Source organism: Lepisma saccharinum, chromosome 1 (assembly GCF_977018435.1).
Source record: "Lepisma saccharinum chromosome 1, izLepSacc3.1, whole genome shotgun sequence".
Classification (NCBI taxonomy): Eukaryota; Metazoa; Arthropoda; class Insecta; order Zygentoma; family Lepismatidae; genus Lepisma; species Lepisma saccharinum.
Window position 1 is genome coordinate 167,144,641 of NC_139229.1, and position 15,990 is coordinate 167,160,630.

At 38.4% G+C, this 15,990-nt stretch overlaps 1 protein-coding gene across 1 annotated transcript in view; it reads left to right on the forward strand.

Moving 5' to 3' along the window:
• spdo (sanpodo) overlaps nt 1–15,990 on the forward strand; it is a 281,416-nt gene that overhangs the window by 218,170 nt on the left and 47,256 nt on the right. The window contains exon 2 of the mRNA XM_083142171.1: nt 13,222–13,284. Within this exon, the coding sequence (XP_082998297.1) occupies nt 13,232–13,284 (53 nt within the window). The 5' untranslated portion in view covers nt 13,222–13,231. The remainder of the gene's footprint in view (nt 1–13,221; nt 13,285–15,990) is intronic.

Genomic DNA, 15,990 nt, shown 5'->3' on the forward strand with positions numbered 1-15,990 from the left:
AAATCGTTATTAGGATGCTTGTCAAAGTTTCCAACCGCAATAAATTTACTAACTTTCTTTGTCATCATCATCAATATATTTATTGGACTTACAGCATTGCATATGGCTGTTTATGCCCATTATATATTTTATTTACATAAGATACAATTTACATAAAATCTACAAACAAATTTCAAATACACTCCTATCTATATCATCCTTAGAAATATACATTACCACGTTATATCATTTTGTCTAAAGAGATGCAAGTAAAATATATTCAATTCGCATGCAAAAAAAAAAAGCCAAATTTATGGGAACTAATTACTGGTGCAAAAAGTTAATCATAAAAGTGAAGCAATAAGTACAAAAAAAAAAGCATTGGGTTTAAAGTGAGACGTCATTTACGGCAGCGTATCCCATACTACAAATTTGCCATTATTTTACCTTACGTAATAAATCCTGTAACAACGCTGGATTTTCGTGTGGATTATTTTACTTCTATGAGTTTGCAATGCTTTCTGCATGCAGGTGGTTTTGTTTACAGAAGGTGTCAGGGTTTGTGATTTAAACTATAGTATTATTGACGTGACATTCTTAACAGGTCGACGTCACATATACACACACGCACGCACAGTCAGGGAATGTTTGCAGAAGTTGGCTTGCTCACCGAGTTCAGACGTTTACTCATTGATGACTCCGTCGTTGTCGTCTATCAAAAAAAAAAACCTAAGTATTTTGCAAACAATAAGAGTTATCGAAAAATCTCCTCTTGTCGATTTTTTTTGGTGACGTGGAGTACGCGTAGAGAGGTCGGGTTTAGTGTGTCGGTCGAGTCTCGGTGTCCTCTGTCCACCCATACCAAAATAAACATAGGTCGTCATGGAACCAATTTTTTTCATCAATCGAAAATTTTCTAAGTCCACAGCGTTAAAAAAATCTTAAATTTGCAAATATCTCTGCTGTATGACAAATAGCACAAACATAAAAATCAAGATTTTGGAGAGCAAAACATAAAATTTGCATGCATCTGATGTCGAACCGGGAACTTTTATCTTTCGGGGCGTCAACATTATTTTTTACTCAGCCGTCATATAACATGAACACACGCAAATATTCACATGTGCTTTTTATTATTTTGTGTTCGGTAAGTACAAGTATATTCTTACATAAATTATTGTTTAATTTAATAAATTGTAAACTCAAAACCTGCTAAACTAACACTCCTTCTGTATTTCATTAAACTATTGAAAGCGAATGTTGCGTGCATGCGGAAATAACACAGAAAAAAAAAGCGGATGGAAGCAATTTAAAATCAGTGGAGCAAGGTTAGTATTACGAGAGCGTAAAAACATGTGCTTTCATTCAACTTCGAAAAATAAGAATGAATGTGTGCATACAGAACACATATGCTTTCTTTTCACAGTTGTAAAATCATATAAATTGTACATGAGGTAAGTTACGGGAAGGCTCTCTCTTTTATGTCTGTGTATATGTTGTACAATTAGGTACAAGTATTGTACAATTAGGTACAAATTGTTGTACAATTATTTTCCCCAGTTGTCCAGTTGGAGTTGGGGGCATAACACTGGTACTATTTGTAATCACAGTGCTTACTCATGTATTTTGTTTAATATTTTATTTCAAATTCACTGTCAGAAACTAGTGTTGCCAGTTCCTGGATGTAGGTTTACCCACTCTGTTGGTTGTCACTGTCAAGCTTCCAGTATTCGTACAGCATAAAAAGCTATAACCCCCCTCTCAAAATATATACATTGTATACGCCAAGATGCCCAATAGCCTAGCAACACATCATGAAAAAAACATGCCAAGAGGACCCAGTGGGTTTATAAGTCAGTGCTGCCAATTCCTATTTGTAGGTTAGCTTAGCCAGTGAAAAATCATATAGTGGAATTTTTGTAGAGTGGGTACGCAACACCGACAAGCATCAAATTATGATTTCAAGCCTCAAATAATAATTTCGAGCCTCAAAAAAGGAACATCCAATAGAGTTGCCAGATGTAAACAGAGGGCAATAGACCCCCTCATAAAAGGCTACAGTAAACCCACAGTGTTGCCAACACTAGGCCCCCCCAACAGTATTGCCAGACATAAAAAGCTACGATTGTATTTATATACAATAAACGTCGTTTCTCACAACGTTGCAACGTTTAGAAAGTCGTTGATTTTGTTTTTCCAGGATGGCGTCGTCGAACACAACGACTGAATTTTCACGACAATCGTCGAGTGGTTTTATTTCCGAGGCGAACGTTGCAATGTCCAGACCATCGTACAGTTTCATCAGTTGCTAGTATTTGGATTGCTCCAAACTTTTCGAGAACACGTACAGGTGCCTGTTCTCAAAAGGTAACAAGTTACCTTTTCAGATGCATTTACCTGGCTACCAGTACTGCGGACCGGGTACCAAACTCGAGAAAAAATTAGAGAGAGGGGGCAAGGGTGTGAATCCGTTGGACGCCGCATGCAAAAATCACGACATCGCTTACAACACCACGCAGACGGATCTGGATGCACGTCACAAAGCAGACAGAAAGTTAGAGCACGCAGCTTTCGAAAGGTTCGTGAGCAGAGACGCATCGCTGGGTGAATACGTGAGTAAAAGTATGAATAGAACCTATGTTCGGAAATCCAAAATGGCGACCGGAAGTGGGGTTATCTTGAAAACGGTAAGACTTAGGAAAAATCTGTTTGCGGATTCATCACGTACGCCTATATGTGAGAAAAAGTATGAATAGAACCTATGTTCGGAAATCCAAAATGGCGACCGGAAGTGGGGTTAGGGGCCAGGAATCTTAAAAAAAATATTATTTGTTTGTTTGTTTGCGTCACAATATAGGCGTGCACGCGCGTGTGTGTGGTACATCGTTCCCGAGAGAGAGGTTTACAAAGGTCACGATATACAAACATTTGACCGGGGCTTGGAAAATTACGATAAGGTGCATTCATCCTTCAAGAATAAGAGACTGCATTATTTACTCATCACGTTGTGTCAGCGCAATAAATGAGGCGCTGAACATAGAGAGAAAATGAGAGTTTTTGAGGTTTGGTGAACCTCAATTAATAAAAATAAGTTTTTGAGGTTTTGGTGAGCTCCAAATAATCAAAATGAGTTTTTGATGTTTTGGTGCTGTTTTCTACGCTGTGAAACATCGTCAGCGCAATAAATAAGGCGCGGAACGTGGAGAGAAAGTGAGTTTTTGAGGTTTGGCGAGCCCCACCGAGCTCCACCGAGCTCCATTTTCGGTTTGTGAACTGTCTAATCTGCACTACTAGTTATCTTAGAAACGGTGAGACTTAGGAAAAATCTGTTTGCGAATTCGTCATGTACGCCTATATGTAAGTAAAATATGAATAGAACCTATGCTTGGAAATCCAAAATGGCGACCGGAAGTGGGGTTATCTTTGAAACGGTAAGACTTAGAAAAAATCTGTTTGCGGATTCGTCACGTACGCCTATATGTAAGTAAAATATGAATAGAACCTATGTTCGGAAATCCAAAATGGCGACCGGAAGTGGGGTTATCTTGGAAACTGTAAGACTTAGGAAAAATCTGTTTGCAGATTCATCAGGTACACCTATACGTGAGAAAAAGTATGAATAGAACCTATGTTCAGAAATCCAAAATGGCAACCGGAAGTGGGGTTATCTTGGAAACAGTAAGACTTAGGAAAAATCTGTTTGGGGATTCATCATATACACCTATACGTAAGAAAAAATATGAATAAAACCAATAGTGTTCGGAAGTCATGCAGGTTTGGACGTGACGACGCAGTTCAATAACATAGGTTAGACCAAGAAAAAAACCTTGGTGATTTTATTTCGAGTAAAATGTTGGCAACACTGCGAGAAAATAAGGCTTATGTCTTACAAGAGCAAACTATTAAGTCGAGCCTCACCGAGCCTCACTTCGAGCCTCACTTTCGGTTGCAGCTCTGTCTTTATGGTTCTACTCTAAAGTAGGTCAAAGCACGTAGAGGCTCTCGTGTAGTTTAGCACGAAAAAAAAATGAATAGGTTAAGTTATATCACGTAAGATCGTGGCATTCGTACCAAGTACGAGTGAGAAAAAAGGGAAAAATAGGAAATTTTACAAAAACATCGCTAAACGCTAAAACATCGACAAAAATTTGTCAAAATATGTCAAAAACTGATTTTCAATTGATAAAAAAGAGGCTACAAATGCATACCTACCAAGTACGAGTGGGAAAAAATGAGATGCAGTGAAAATTGCACTGAAAAATCGTCAAACGCTAAAACATCAACAAAAAATTGTCAAAATATGTCAAAAAGTGATATTCAATTGATAAAAAAAGAGAATACCTACTAAGTACGACTTTGAAACGCTCAATATACACTACTAACGTTATTCACATGATATTAAACGTTTTACATATGCGAACTTTCCGCATACGACTAAAGGGAGACGGAATTTCTTACTTATTAGTACCTTTATTTGTTCATTATTATTTAATATGGTCAAACGGTGACCAAACCGATTTAGATTTTAAAAAATGGGAATCATTTGTTTATTTTACGCTGCATGATGTAATTTAGTATTTTTGGGCACCCTAAAAACCGCATTGGAGTAACTTAAACACTAAATAAAAAGTTAAACACAAACAATAAAAAAATCATTTCAAAGCAAAGAAACACATGCATAGACGATGTACTCACCACAATAAATTTCAAACTCTTGGTGTTGATCGACCCCCTTCCACGATTTTCATTTTAACACTTATCTCTCTCGAGCTAAACGAAGCAATTTTCAATTGCTCAATAATACACCCGCACTTCACATCAACCGTTCCTAAATACGCGTTCATTCCGATAAATTCACAGCACAAAACACGAAGCAACAATCACTCACACTATCCCACGCGCTTTCCACAACTGCAAATGCAAGCATCCACACAAGATCACTTTGAAAATCTCTGAAACAACAGAAAGTGATACCAACCTATTTCCTTAATTTTATCCGTCACAAAGGAAAGATATATCAGTTTGGAGATAAAAATTACGCGGAGGAATCAGAATCATTTCAGCAGAACGAGTATGTACATTAATATTTAAGTAATAAAGTGTCATTCAATGGCGTGCCCGAGGCGAAGGGAGGGGGTGGATGGTATACATAACCCCCTTTTGGCCCAGTATATCTAAGAAAAAACGTCAAAGGAAGGAAAAGATGACAAAATGGGGACCGTAAAAAGACCCTGGGAACACCACTTGCGTCATAATAATAGAACTTAAAACATATTCGGGCCTCCCCGATGGCGCAGTGGTAGTGTCGTCGCCTTGTAATCAAGGGGTTCCGGGTTCGATACCCGGTGGAGGCACACAAGTGTTTCAGATCCCATTTTAAACTGTAGGTCCAGTCCCGATTAGCCTTACTGTGCATAAAGTGGACTTAAAACAACAAATCAATCAATCAATCATTAAAACATATTCTTGTGCTCATAATATGCAGAATGTATACGATTTACTTCTATGCCATGTACAAATATCAGTAGATAGTTCTTTCTCAGAAAGCTTTATTTTCACCCCAAGTTTTATTCAAAAACAGTCAATTTATTGATTGTAAAATTTGTGAAAGAGCTCACTTGAATTACTGCGTAAATAATTTGGCAGTTGCAAACACTGGTAGCGGTCAACACTTCTGGCGTAATTTGAGCTGGACCGACCAGGAAGCAGGGTGCAGGACCAAGGTCCGTCCAATCTTCCCTCCCTCCCTGAGAAAACTCTTCACGGGGGTGCAGAAATTCCACTGCCCCAACTCCCAATGTCAACTTTTTTTTACGCGTTTTACATTTCGCGAAATCGAAAATAATTTGTAATATAATATGATATATATGGAATTTAGATCAGTGATAATAACTTCTTTTAGTTATTTTATGACTAACAATTATTATTATATTTGCGATCTTGTTTACGTGTTCATGAAGACAAATATTCGTTACTAGTTTTTGCTGGCAACGTACCCATAGATTAATCCTTCTGCTTTCGGTTGAACTCGGCTATTTTCGGGAATCACGCAAGCTCGGAAAGCACAGCTTTTTGTAGAAGCTTTGTGGACGGGTTCCACCAGAATTTCACGCTTCGCCATGTGACTCCTTCGGAGGCCTTATTTTCCCTCAGAACGGCTGCAAGCATTGAGGCTGGTGCTTGCTACAGAGCTGCTGGGGGAGTTTGCGGCCGCATTTTTTCGCGAAATCGAGTGCGATGGAAACGAAATACTGTTAGAACATTAAGTACATTAAATGATATTCAAATTATGCAAGCAGTGCTTGCATTGCTTGTACTATATCTTCGCCTCTGAGGTATACCGGCACTAACTGAGACTTGAAAATATTTGTGGATCAGCAATCGGTCTATGCTAAAATGCAGCAAACTTGTGAAACTTTACATGTAGAAATCTACTAGATAAAAAGACAAATTACGTTTTTTCTTTCATTTGGCTGTCCCTCGTATGTTCATCTTTTAGTGTAATCAGCGGGTCCCGACTTCGAGTCCCTGTTGAAGAACATTGCACAGAGTTTTGGAATCCAGTTTAAACTATGAGTCCAGTCTTGATTAGCCTATTTAGACTTAAACGCATCTTTACACCGCCAGCTGGCTTCTGAACTCCCGTAGGAAAAGTACAGTGTTTGTACCTCGGCGTGACCAGAAACTCTAGCGTCTGCAGCTTCTCCAGGGTCATAAGCAATGGCACGCACGTACGAGCATGTCCATCAGAGCAGTCACCGAATCACCATTGGGAGATGGAAAAATTGTCTCTGCTTGAAGCAGCTTCGGCTATTGATATTCCGCGCCGCGCGCTTCGAGATTTAGTCTTCTCACGAGCTGCCTCGAAGATCAACCCCCGTGAGCTCTGGCTCCGAAAGTTAAGCAATTGGTTCCTCCTTGTATGCTTCCCCAAATCTCCTGACTGAATTTCCGAAAACTTTCAAAGAACAAGGAACTAATATTTATTAATATTTATATATATATATATATATATATATATATATATATATATATATATATATATATATATATATATATATAGTGCCACAGGCCTTTCCGTGCATAAAGAACTGGGTGCACCTGCACCGAGATTATGTACAAGGGTTGGATAAAAAGTAATGGCAACACTGCTGTCCCGTGAAAGGGGCGAGTCACAGCGCCACAACCGTTTCGTGATTGATAAAGGAATGTCAGACGAGGAAGTATAGTGAGTGGGGTGCGATTGTATGTTATTCATTCAAAAACAGCAGTGCTCTGAAGCAGAGGACGAGAGTGCAAGCGCCCTAACAATATGTTTAGGCAAGAAGAACATCGTCTCTTAGGCAGACGGTCAACGCAGCCTACTACTGCACCTTCTTGCAACACCACCTTCGTCTCGCATTAAGAAGGAAGCGACGGCACGTTCTGGCACGGTGTCCCATCATCCTGCTTGACAATGCAAAGTGTCACACTGCGAACACTGTGACGGCGCTCCTGCATAACTGGTAGTGGGAGGTACTGGAACATCCGCCGTATTCACCGGTATGATACCGTGTGATTGCGATTCTTTTGCCAAAATGAAGGAACCACTGGGCGGGAAGCACTACGACACGCGCGAAGCCATCATACGTGCTATAGGGCGGTCACTGCGGGACATCGACAGAGATGGGCGCGCTGACGGTGTACGACGCCTTCCATACGTGTGGCAGAAGGTCGTAGAGATGGGGGGGGGATTACATTGAAGGAATGTAACACGTGCTCCTCTGCCAATACAGTCAAGTAGCAATTATACCAGTGTTGCCATTACTTTTTATCCAACCCTTGTGTTTTGTGAATACTTAAAAGCTAATCAAATATACTATATAAAGCCCCAATCCCACCACTGACTCGCTGACATAAATGTTCTCCATGAAGGACCCCCCCCCCCCATGAAATCGTCCCAAAAGACCGAAAAAATTTAAAAATCGCTCACTTCACCTTCCTTAGCAACCGTTTCCACGGGCATTTCTTGCAGGACACATTGTTTCCTTCAATTCTTAATTGTCGAGATACATTATATTTCTCACAGATCACACACAGATGAATGGACTCTCGGTTCTGAAAAAGTGCCTCAAACAAGGGTGACATCTACATAAGAAGAAAATTCAGTCCAGCCAAATAAAATTACGTATATATTGGTATACTCAATGCGAAAATATCTACATCATGCTTGTTTCAACTTAATGTTTGGAGGTATAATAACAAGCAATTCTTTAGAGCTTGCCGTGCTTGTTGTTGACCATGGAAACGGACGTTGCTAGGAAACTTGAGAATGTTTATTCTCACACCGAAAACTACTGTAAGGGAATTATGCTAGACTTTTCGAATTTCAAAACATGAGCATCAGAATTAATTACAGAGAAGAGGTAGGGATTCGAGGGGAATGACGGAAAACAATTATTTTTCAATTACGTTTAAAAATGCGAAAATGACAAGAGACGAAAGTATTGCTTATTCGATTTAGGTCGCTATTGAATTATTTTATACAAAACATCCTGCTAACTATCTTGAAACGGATATTACTTACTTAGTTTATTATTAAGAAAATATACAATATTTGTACCATATTAGAGCCCATACACACATAACATTACATTGAAAACTTTTCAAATAAGCGAACCACGTCGGCGAGAGCACGAGACACTCACTTATCCTTTTTGAAAGGGTGAAAATGCCCGTTTCATACTCCCTAGCAACGTCTGTTTCCGTCCAGGGGCTAGAAATCCGCCATTCTACCCTCATGGCCTTTACAACTTCTACATACAATAATTAAATTTGAAATTGACATAACTTCTTAATTTTTTTTTCTAATTGCAAACGAAATTTGACAATAGTTAATCTTGATATCTAAAATAACAACAAATCTCCTGCATATGTTTCGATTTTTATGAATCTTACTGATTCATGTAAGCACAAATGTTGCAATGCTAGATTAAAAATGTACACATATTCGACTGAGGCTACACATGGTGCCCAAGAAAATAATAACAATTAAAATAACTTGCAGTTTGTATCTTTCGGTGCTTAGTTGAGAGTTTTTAGTGCCTTCGAACATTTTTATTATCTTCGAGATAATCACCATCACCTATGATTAAATTCCTAGTTAGAAAACATGCATCAGACAAGAGTGACATCTACATAAGAAGATTTAGATCATGAAATACGTATAACTATGTCATAGCCCCATTTTCAGTGAAAGGTGGTCAAAACTTGGGTTGCCAATATATTAAGCTTCATTATGTACGCACAAACGAGTGTGAGTATTTCACAGGGGTGGTATAACACTTCTGGACGGTAGACTGAAGTGCACACCCATAGAGCCAGACCACGAGCCGCCACTGGTTCCTACGCCGTCCCAAGAATTAGTATAGTGAGACCACAGGCAAAAGGACCTGCACAGAACCTCGACTCCTGTTCACCGTACTTCCGCGTGTCGTCGTCTCGTAATCAGGAGTACCCGGTGGAGGCATGCAGTGGTTCGAATACCACTTTAGACTGTAGGTCCAATCCCAAGTAGCCCTTCTGTGCCCAAAGTGGACTTAAGAAGAAACTCAAAACTCGCTCCACTGATAATTGCTTGTTATATTAACAATGCTACAAGATTTTTTTTAAAAATGTATACTCTTTATTCACAACAGTTATGCGTGTTTTGTTAATGATGATGTACCAAGTAATGACTAGAAACATACACACCTGTGCATAAAGTGGACTTAAAAGAAAATCTCAAACATACATACATACATTTGAACACTCCGTTCAAACTAAAACACACATACTCTTCCTCTATCTCACACACACACATACACTGCAGGATGGGAAATAGAGAGAAAAGGAGATAATCTGGATGCATTGACTTCAAACAAAAAAAATGTCATCCCAGCTAATACTAATTAGACCAGTCTGGGCTAAATCACGGGTTTTTGAGTTTACATGCACAACCACCGTAAATTCTCCGCACAAGCGCTTGGTTTTTTCCTCCTCTACCTACAAAACGAGGTTGCAGGCCGTGTTTGCTCGTGTGTAACGTAATCCTTCGAAAACCAGCTTCCGAGGACTTTCGCGCGGACCTGAACGTAAGCGATTCTCCTGTGTAATATATTGCTTAGCGCGCTCTGCTGGCTGCGGACCCTCCTTCTGCTGCTATCGCTTTGGTTTACCCCTCCGTGGATATTAAAAGACGTTGATGAATAGCTTCTTACCATGTTTTCCTCACTGCATGAGGCTACGTTATATTCTGCTCGCTTTGGTTCTTTATTTTATTTTTACATAATCTCGGTGTTTCTTTTATGTTCATGTTCTTTGAGATTTAATGAACTGTCCAATATACGTCTCATTTAAGCTAATCTCTTCCCCCTTCCTGACTTCTTCCGTTTTTTCATTACCGTCTTAAGTATATTCGGAGAATTTTGCATGAAAGAAAATTGAAGTCGGCTAGACATTGAGCATGGCTCTCAGCTATGCGTAGTGTCGAGATTAAAGATGGCTAAATGTTATGGAAAGCGAAGACAGATTTGAACTAACAGGTTAGTATTCTGTGACTTTGTTGGTATGATTTTGTGAAGCAATGGTGTACAGTCATGGAAAAAAAATATTTTCCCTGTAGAGCCTTCATCAGGGTTGTTAATGGTCCAGGAATTTTAATAAATTCAATTCCGGTCCAGGAGAGAAAATCAGCAAGCGTAAATGGGTTCTGGACCGTAAAGAACCTTTTTATCTGTAAAGTATTTCAATTCGGTCCAGGAACCTTTTTTCAGCATGAATTTATATACGGTTCAGGAATCTTTATTCCAGGATCAATTTAAATACGATCCAGGAAACCTTTTTCTGAATGAATTTAAATTCGGTCCAGGAACCTTTATTCCAGGTTCAATTTAAATACGGTCCAGGAACCTTTTTTTCCGAATCATTTTAAATAGGGTCCAAGTTCCGTATTGAAATGAAACAATACGCAACTTGGATCGAATACGGACCTGACGATAAACAATTATCCACTTGTGAGCATGAAAGACTAATCCAGGTGCTGGCTGTCTCCAGAATCTAAGGAACAAGGTATAAATGGGCGAGACGCAAACGCTGCAGTCACGTTACCACTCTCCATGTAGCCCCATTCTCTCGCGCGCGTTTCTTCACTTGGTTGTAGCAACACTGCCCTTTCCTGTTTTAATATCTGCTGGGAACACATCAGCCTCACGTTACCTCATCGACGGCTCCTATTGGCTGCGGTTCCTGGATCGGATGCCGGAGCAACACGTGACTGGTTTGTTTGAACTCAATGTGACGTCACACTAATATAGTCCATTGCGTTATGTACAGTAACTCTCCGACAAGGGAGTTTTTGAACCTGGCCCACGAGAGAACAACAGCGTTTTGATTTATTCCCTGCACTACGTTTTCTACAACCGCAGTGTGACATTCTAATGTAAAACATACTCGCGGACATTTTTAGAAGGCAATTTTTAATCGGTCAACCCTGGTCCAGGAATTGTAAATGAACTCAATCCCGGACTGGGAGAGAAAATCAGCAAACCTAAATGAGTTCTAGACAGTGTGTAACCTTTTCATATTTAAATCATTTCAATTCGGTCCAGGATCCTTTTTCCGGATGAATTTAAATTCGGTCCAGGAACCTTTTTATTTCGAATGAATTTCAATTCGGTCCAGGAACCTTTTTTACGGAAGAATTTCAATTCGGTCCAGGAACCTTTTTCCCGCATCAATTTGAATACGGTCCAGGGACTTTTTTCAGGAACAATTAAAATACGGTCCAGGAACCTTTTTTTCAATGAAACAATACGCAACTTGGACCGAATTTAAATTGTGGGAGGAAAAAGGTTCCAGTCTTGCAACGGAACCCAATAGAACCCATTAGAGTTTATGGATTCCTGTACCTTTAACAACCCAGGCCTTAATAACAGTAGTCTTGTGGGGGAAGGATTTCGTTCTACGATTGTACATGTACAGTTGTAAGGAATATGTCTCTGAAATGAAGTGTCAAAAGGATAAATTGGTATTTTATATATATACACGATCTTTTGGTGGTGTTTCATTTATTAGAGGACATGAAGTTAAATTTAACAGATAATATCTAGAATGAGACCAAACGCCCCAAAACTTTTAGAGATGAAATCTAGATACATGTTTGACAAATCGAGTCGAGACATTGCGTTGTTAATGAAGCCCCTCAAACGCTTAGTTTCGTACCACAGTCATTAAGGAGCCGTTACTCTAAATATCTGGAATTTTGTATATCGAACAGATATGAATTTCTCAAATGATGGAGTTGAAAAACGCAACAAAAAGTTTCCGTACTGTAAAGAGCAACGATTTCGTAGTCAGCATACAAGATTCTCTGTGAAATTTGTTTCACATTTCACAGTGCGTTCAATGAATAGAAGTTCATATGAGATATCGTTGACACTGTAATTGAAGAAATCTTCCATCACTCTATGTAAAAATTTCAGTGAAAAATTCAGGCACTATCAGGACTTGAACTCGGTGCCATTTCTTTACCAACTGAGCGACCGAGCCAGCCCTGTTTTCGCGTGATCTTTCAATGATGCTCTTTTACCCGTGTGGAATTATCTCTTTCGACGGGATATGTTGCCTTTTTTAAAAAAAAAAATAAAAAAATGTTGACGTGGACTGTTCCCCTACTCTATTCCAGGAATCTGTGCAGCAAGATAACGAAAACAAGTCCTCTGAGCAAGTAGTGACTCGAGAGGGCTCGACCAATGAACGCGTGAGATGGCACATCAGTACTTTGCTTTGCTCCGCCCACTCGTTTTCTCCTTTTCTCTACCGTTATTCGCGACGCTGCTCCACAGACTCCTGGAACAGACAGAGGCAACAGATCCTTTAGATTTATATCAGCACAGTAGTTTCTTCGCTACACCCCTACTTCGGCCAGATTTATTTTTGAGAAAGATAGATACAGAGAAATATGGTAACCTATAGGTCAGGCTACTTAAACGGAAATAATTCTCCACTTCTTCCCTCTTCACCTCCTTTTGGCCATGCCTGATCTCACAAACGCCTTCCCCTGCAGTATACCGCTCTTACCGCTTTGAACAAGCAAGAAAAAAATTAGGTTTAAAATCTCGCTTTGATATATGCAGCCAAGATAAGTAGCTAAGACTATAAACAACACTGAAATTGTATTTGTATAATTTTTTATTATTTTTACATTACTTTTCTGTGTTTAAGGCTAACCACGATGACGAGGAAGAATGCTGAAGATCATATTGACGAATGGACACCCATTCCGAGGTTGGTATCTTAAGCCCGGAACCATTGAGGAAAGGAAGAGAAATAGAGAGTCGATTATTAGAAGTGATATTTATGATTGACTGAGTTGGTGTTTTAATTCCACTTTATGCACAGAAAGGCTAATCGGGCCTGGACCTGCAGTTTAAAGTGGGATCCGAACTACTATGTGCCTCCCCCGGGTATCGAACCCGGGACCCATAGGCGTAGCTAGAACTTCATATTTGGGTGTGCACAAAGAAAAAAAATGAGGTCTTATACCTTTATAATAACATATTTTGCAACACAATCAATTTCCACCCAATTTTATATGTAGGTAGCTCAGAGTGTGTACTAATGCCTGATGAAAAAATGGTGATGGGCGGTTCAGAGACAGGGTGATTAAAAAATCATTTGCATAAAATGACATTAAAATTAAATCTTCTTAAAAATTAGCACAAAACCTGAAGTACAATATGTTTCAAGCTACAATATTCAAAATTTATGTTCACTATATGTGAATGTAAGCATAGGCGTAACCTGGCGGGGCAAGGGGAAACACTTGCCACTACCGAATTTATATATTAATTAAAATTTACAAGTTAAATATATTTTGTGATCCTCCTGGCACTTGAGGAACAAACGAATAAAGAGTAATAATTGTGGTTTTTCAAATGTATTTATCAAATAATCCTGGACACTATTTTTATGCGATGGAAAACTTTGTGATTATCTCAACCCGAAGATAGTTTCCAAGTGACACCCATTAAGATAGTACCTAAAAATTGTACTCTATGCATTGCCAAAATTCCATGTACTACTTGTATAAATTGTGCCGTTCACATTTTACATGGATATTTTGACCATTCCAAACACACTAAAGTATTTGACTTATCAATAAGTACATATGTCCATAGATTTGTATTGTTAATGTCCACTGGACACAGAATATTTTGTGGCCAGTAGTAGGAAGTTGATGGATCAAGTGGATGCGAGAATTTAATAGCTGCATCTCCATTTTCACGTGGACTTTTGAAGCAATCCTACAAACAAGTTTGAGTCACGCACACACATGCTACTACATAACTGTTTACAGTTTGAATTCGGAAAGCCACTTCTTCACAAAAGTCAAACCATACAGTTATACAAAACATATTACATCAGCACATACTATTTTGCTCTGACTGTTAAACAACTAGTGTTTCGAAGTAAATAGTTACAAAGTTAGAAGTACAGTTACTTTTTATTTAGGAATTCTAACTGTAACTAGCTACTTTTAAAAGTAAGTACCTGTAACGTTAACAACGGTAACAGAGTTACTTTTTGCAGTAGGGAAATAGCTAAATTGGACAATTCTGTTCAAGACTATAAAAATAAAATATGTACCTTCTCCGGATGCTACGTGAAAGGATTTTCTTGGAATTGCTGGCAAGGAAGCTATGCTTTGTTGCATGCTAAATTTAGAACATCCACGCTTTACTGTAATTCATTTCTAATTGCATGTGAAAACTCCATTGTTTTTGGTAGACTGCTGTGTTCGTTTGGAATGTTGTTGTCCAGCTAGGAAAAAGTCATTGTCGAGGGAGTGGATCTTTGGATCTTGTTGAACTTGGAATGGAGGAGAAAGAAATAGGTGCAAGTGGTATCAATGACACCATATTCAAAATACCGTGGTCAGCATACAAATGATTTTTTAATTATAATCGTTCAAGCAAAGCTGACTGTGTTTTCCATCATTTATTAGCAGTAATAATGTAAATATATGAATACATATTATGTACTAGAAACATAAGTAAAACACGGAAGTCTTCATTATCATTGATTTTGTGTAACTTTTACACAAATCAATGATCATTAACAGTACGTTACTGTTACAGTAACTGAAAAAGAAACCCAGTTACTTGTAAAAAGTAACTTACGGAACCTGTAAGTTCAAAATAGTGCATACTTCCTGGTAGTGTTGTAGTACTTTGCAGTCGCTGACACATTGTACTGTGGGTTGTCATTTCACCCTAGATGATTACAAAGAAATTTATGCCTTGAATACTGTTTCTACGGAATTGGTACATAATTGCCGTACTTGTTGCATTATACTATAGAAGTCTATACAAGTATTTTTTTCTGTTCCAACCATCCCGTCACAAGGATATTTTCTGTGGTGTATATGGCGAAAAACTCAATTTGAAAAAAAACTTCAATCAGCACAAATGTGTAGTATTAATTCTTACTTCATATTCCGTATCCCCATGAAGAGTAGCCAAAAAAGAACTTCCATATTGAGATAAAATGCACAAAAAGAATGTTCTCGAAGATAAATTTGCTAAACTTGAGAATGTTAATAATGATTATATATATATAATTATATAATATATAATTTTTTTTAAAAAAATGAAGACTGTTGAAACTAACTTAGATACAGTGGAACCTCGAGTTTACGTTATCCAGGAGACCAAGCTGAAAAAAAATTAATACGCGGGAAAATGTAAAATCTTAGAAAATTTCTAAACAATTTACTATGTTGGGACCACCAAGATTGAATGCAAAATGAAGGAAAATGTAAAATCGAGGAACTTCAATATGAGTTCCACTGTAATTACTACTTGCAAATTTTAAATTAATCTATAAATTTGGGAGAGGGCAAGAGCTTCCCTTTGTGCTTCAGGTTTTGTGCTAATTTTTAAATAGATTTACTTTTAATGTCATTTTATGCAAATGATTTTTAATCATCCT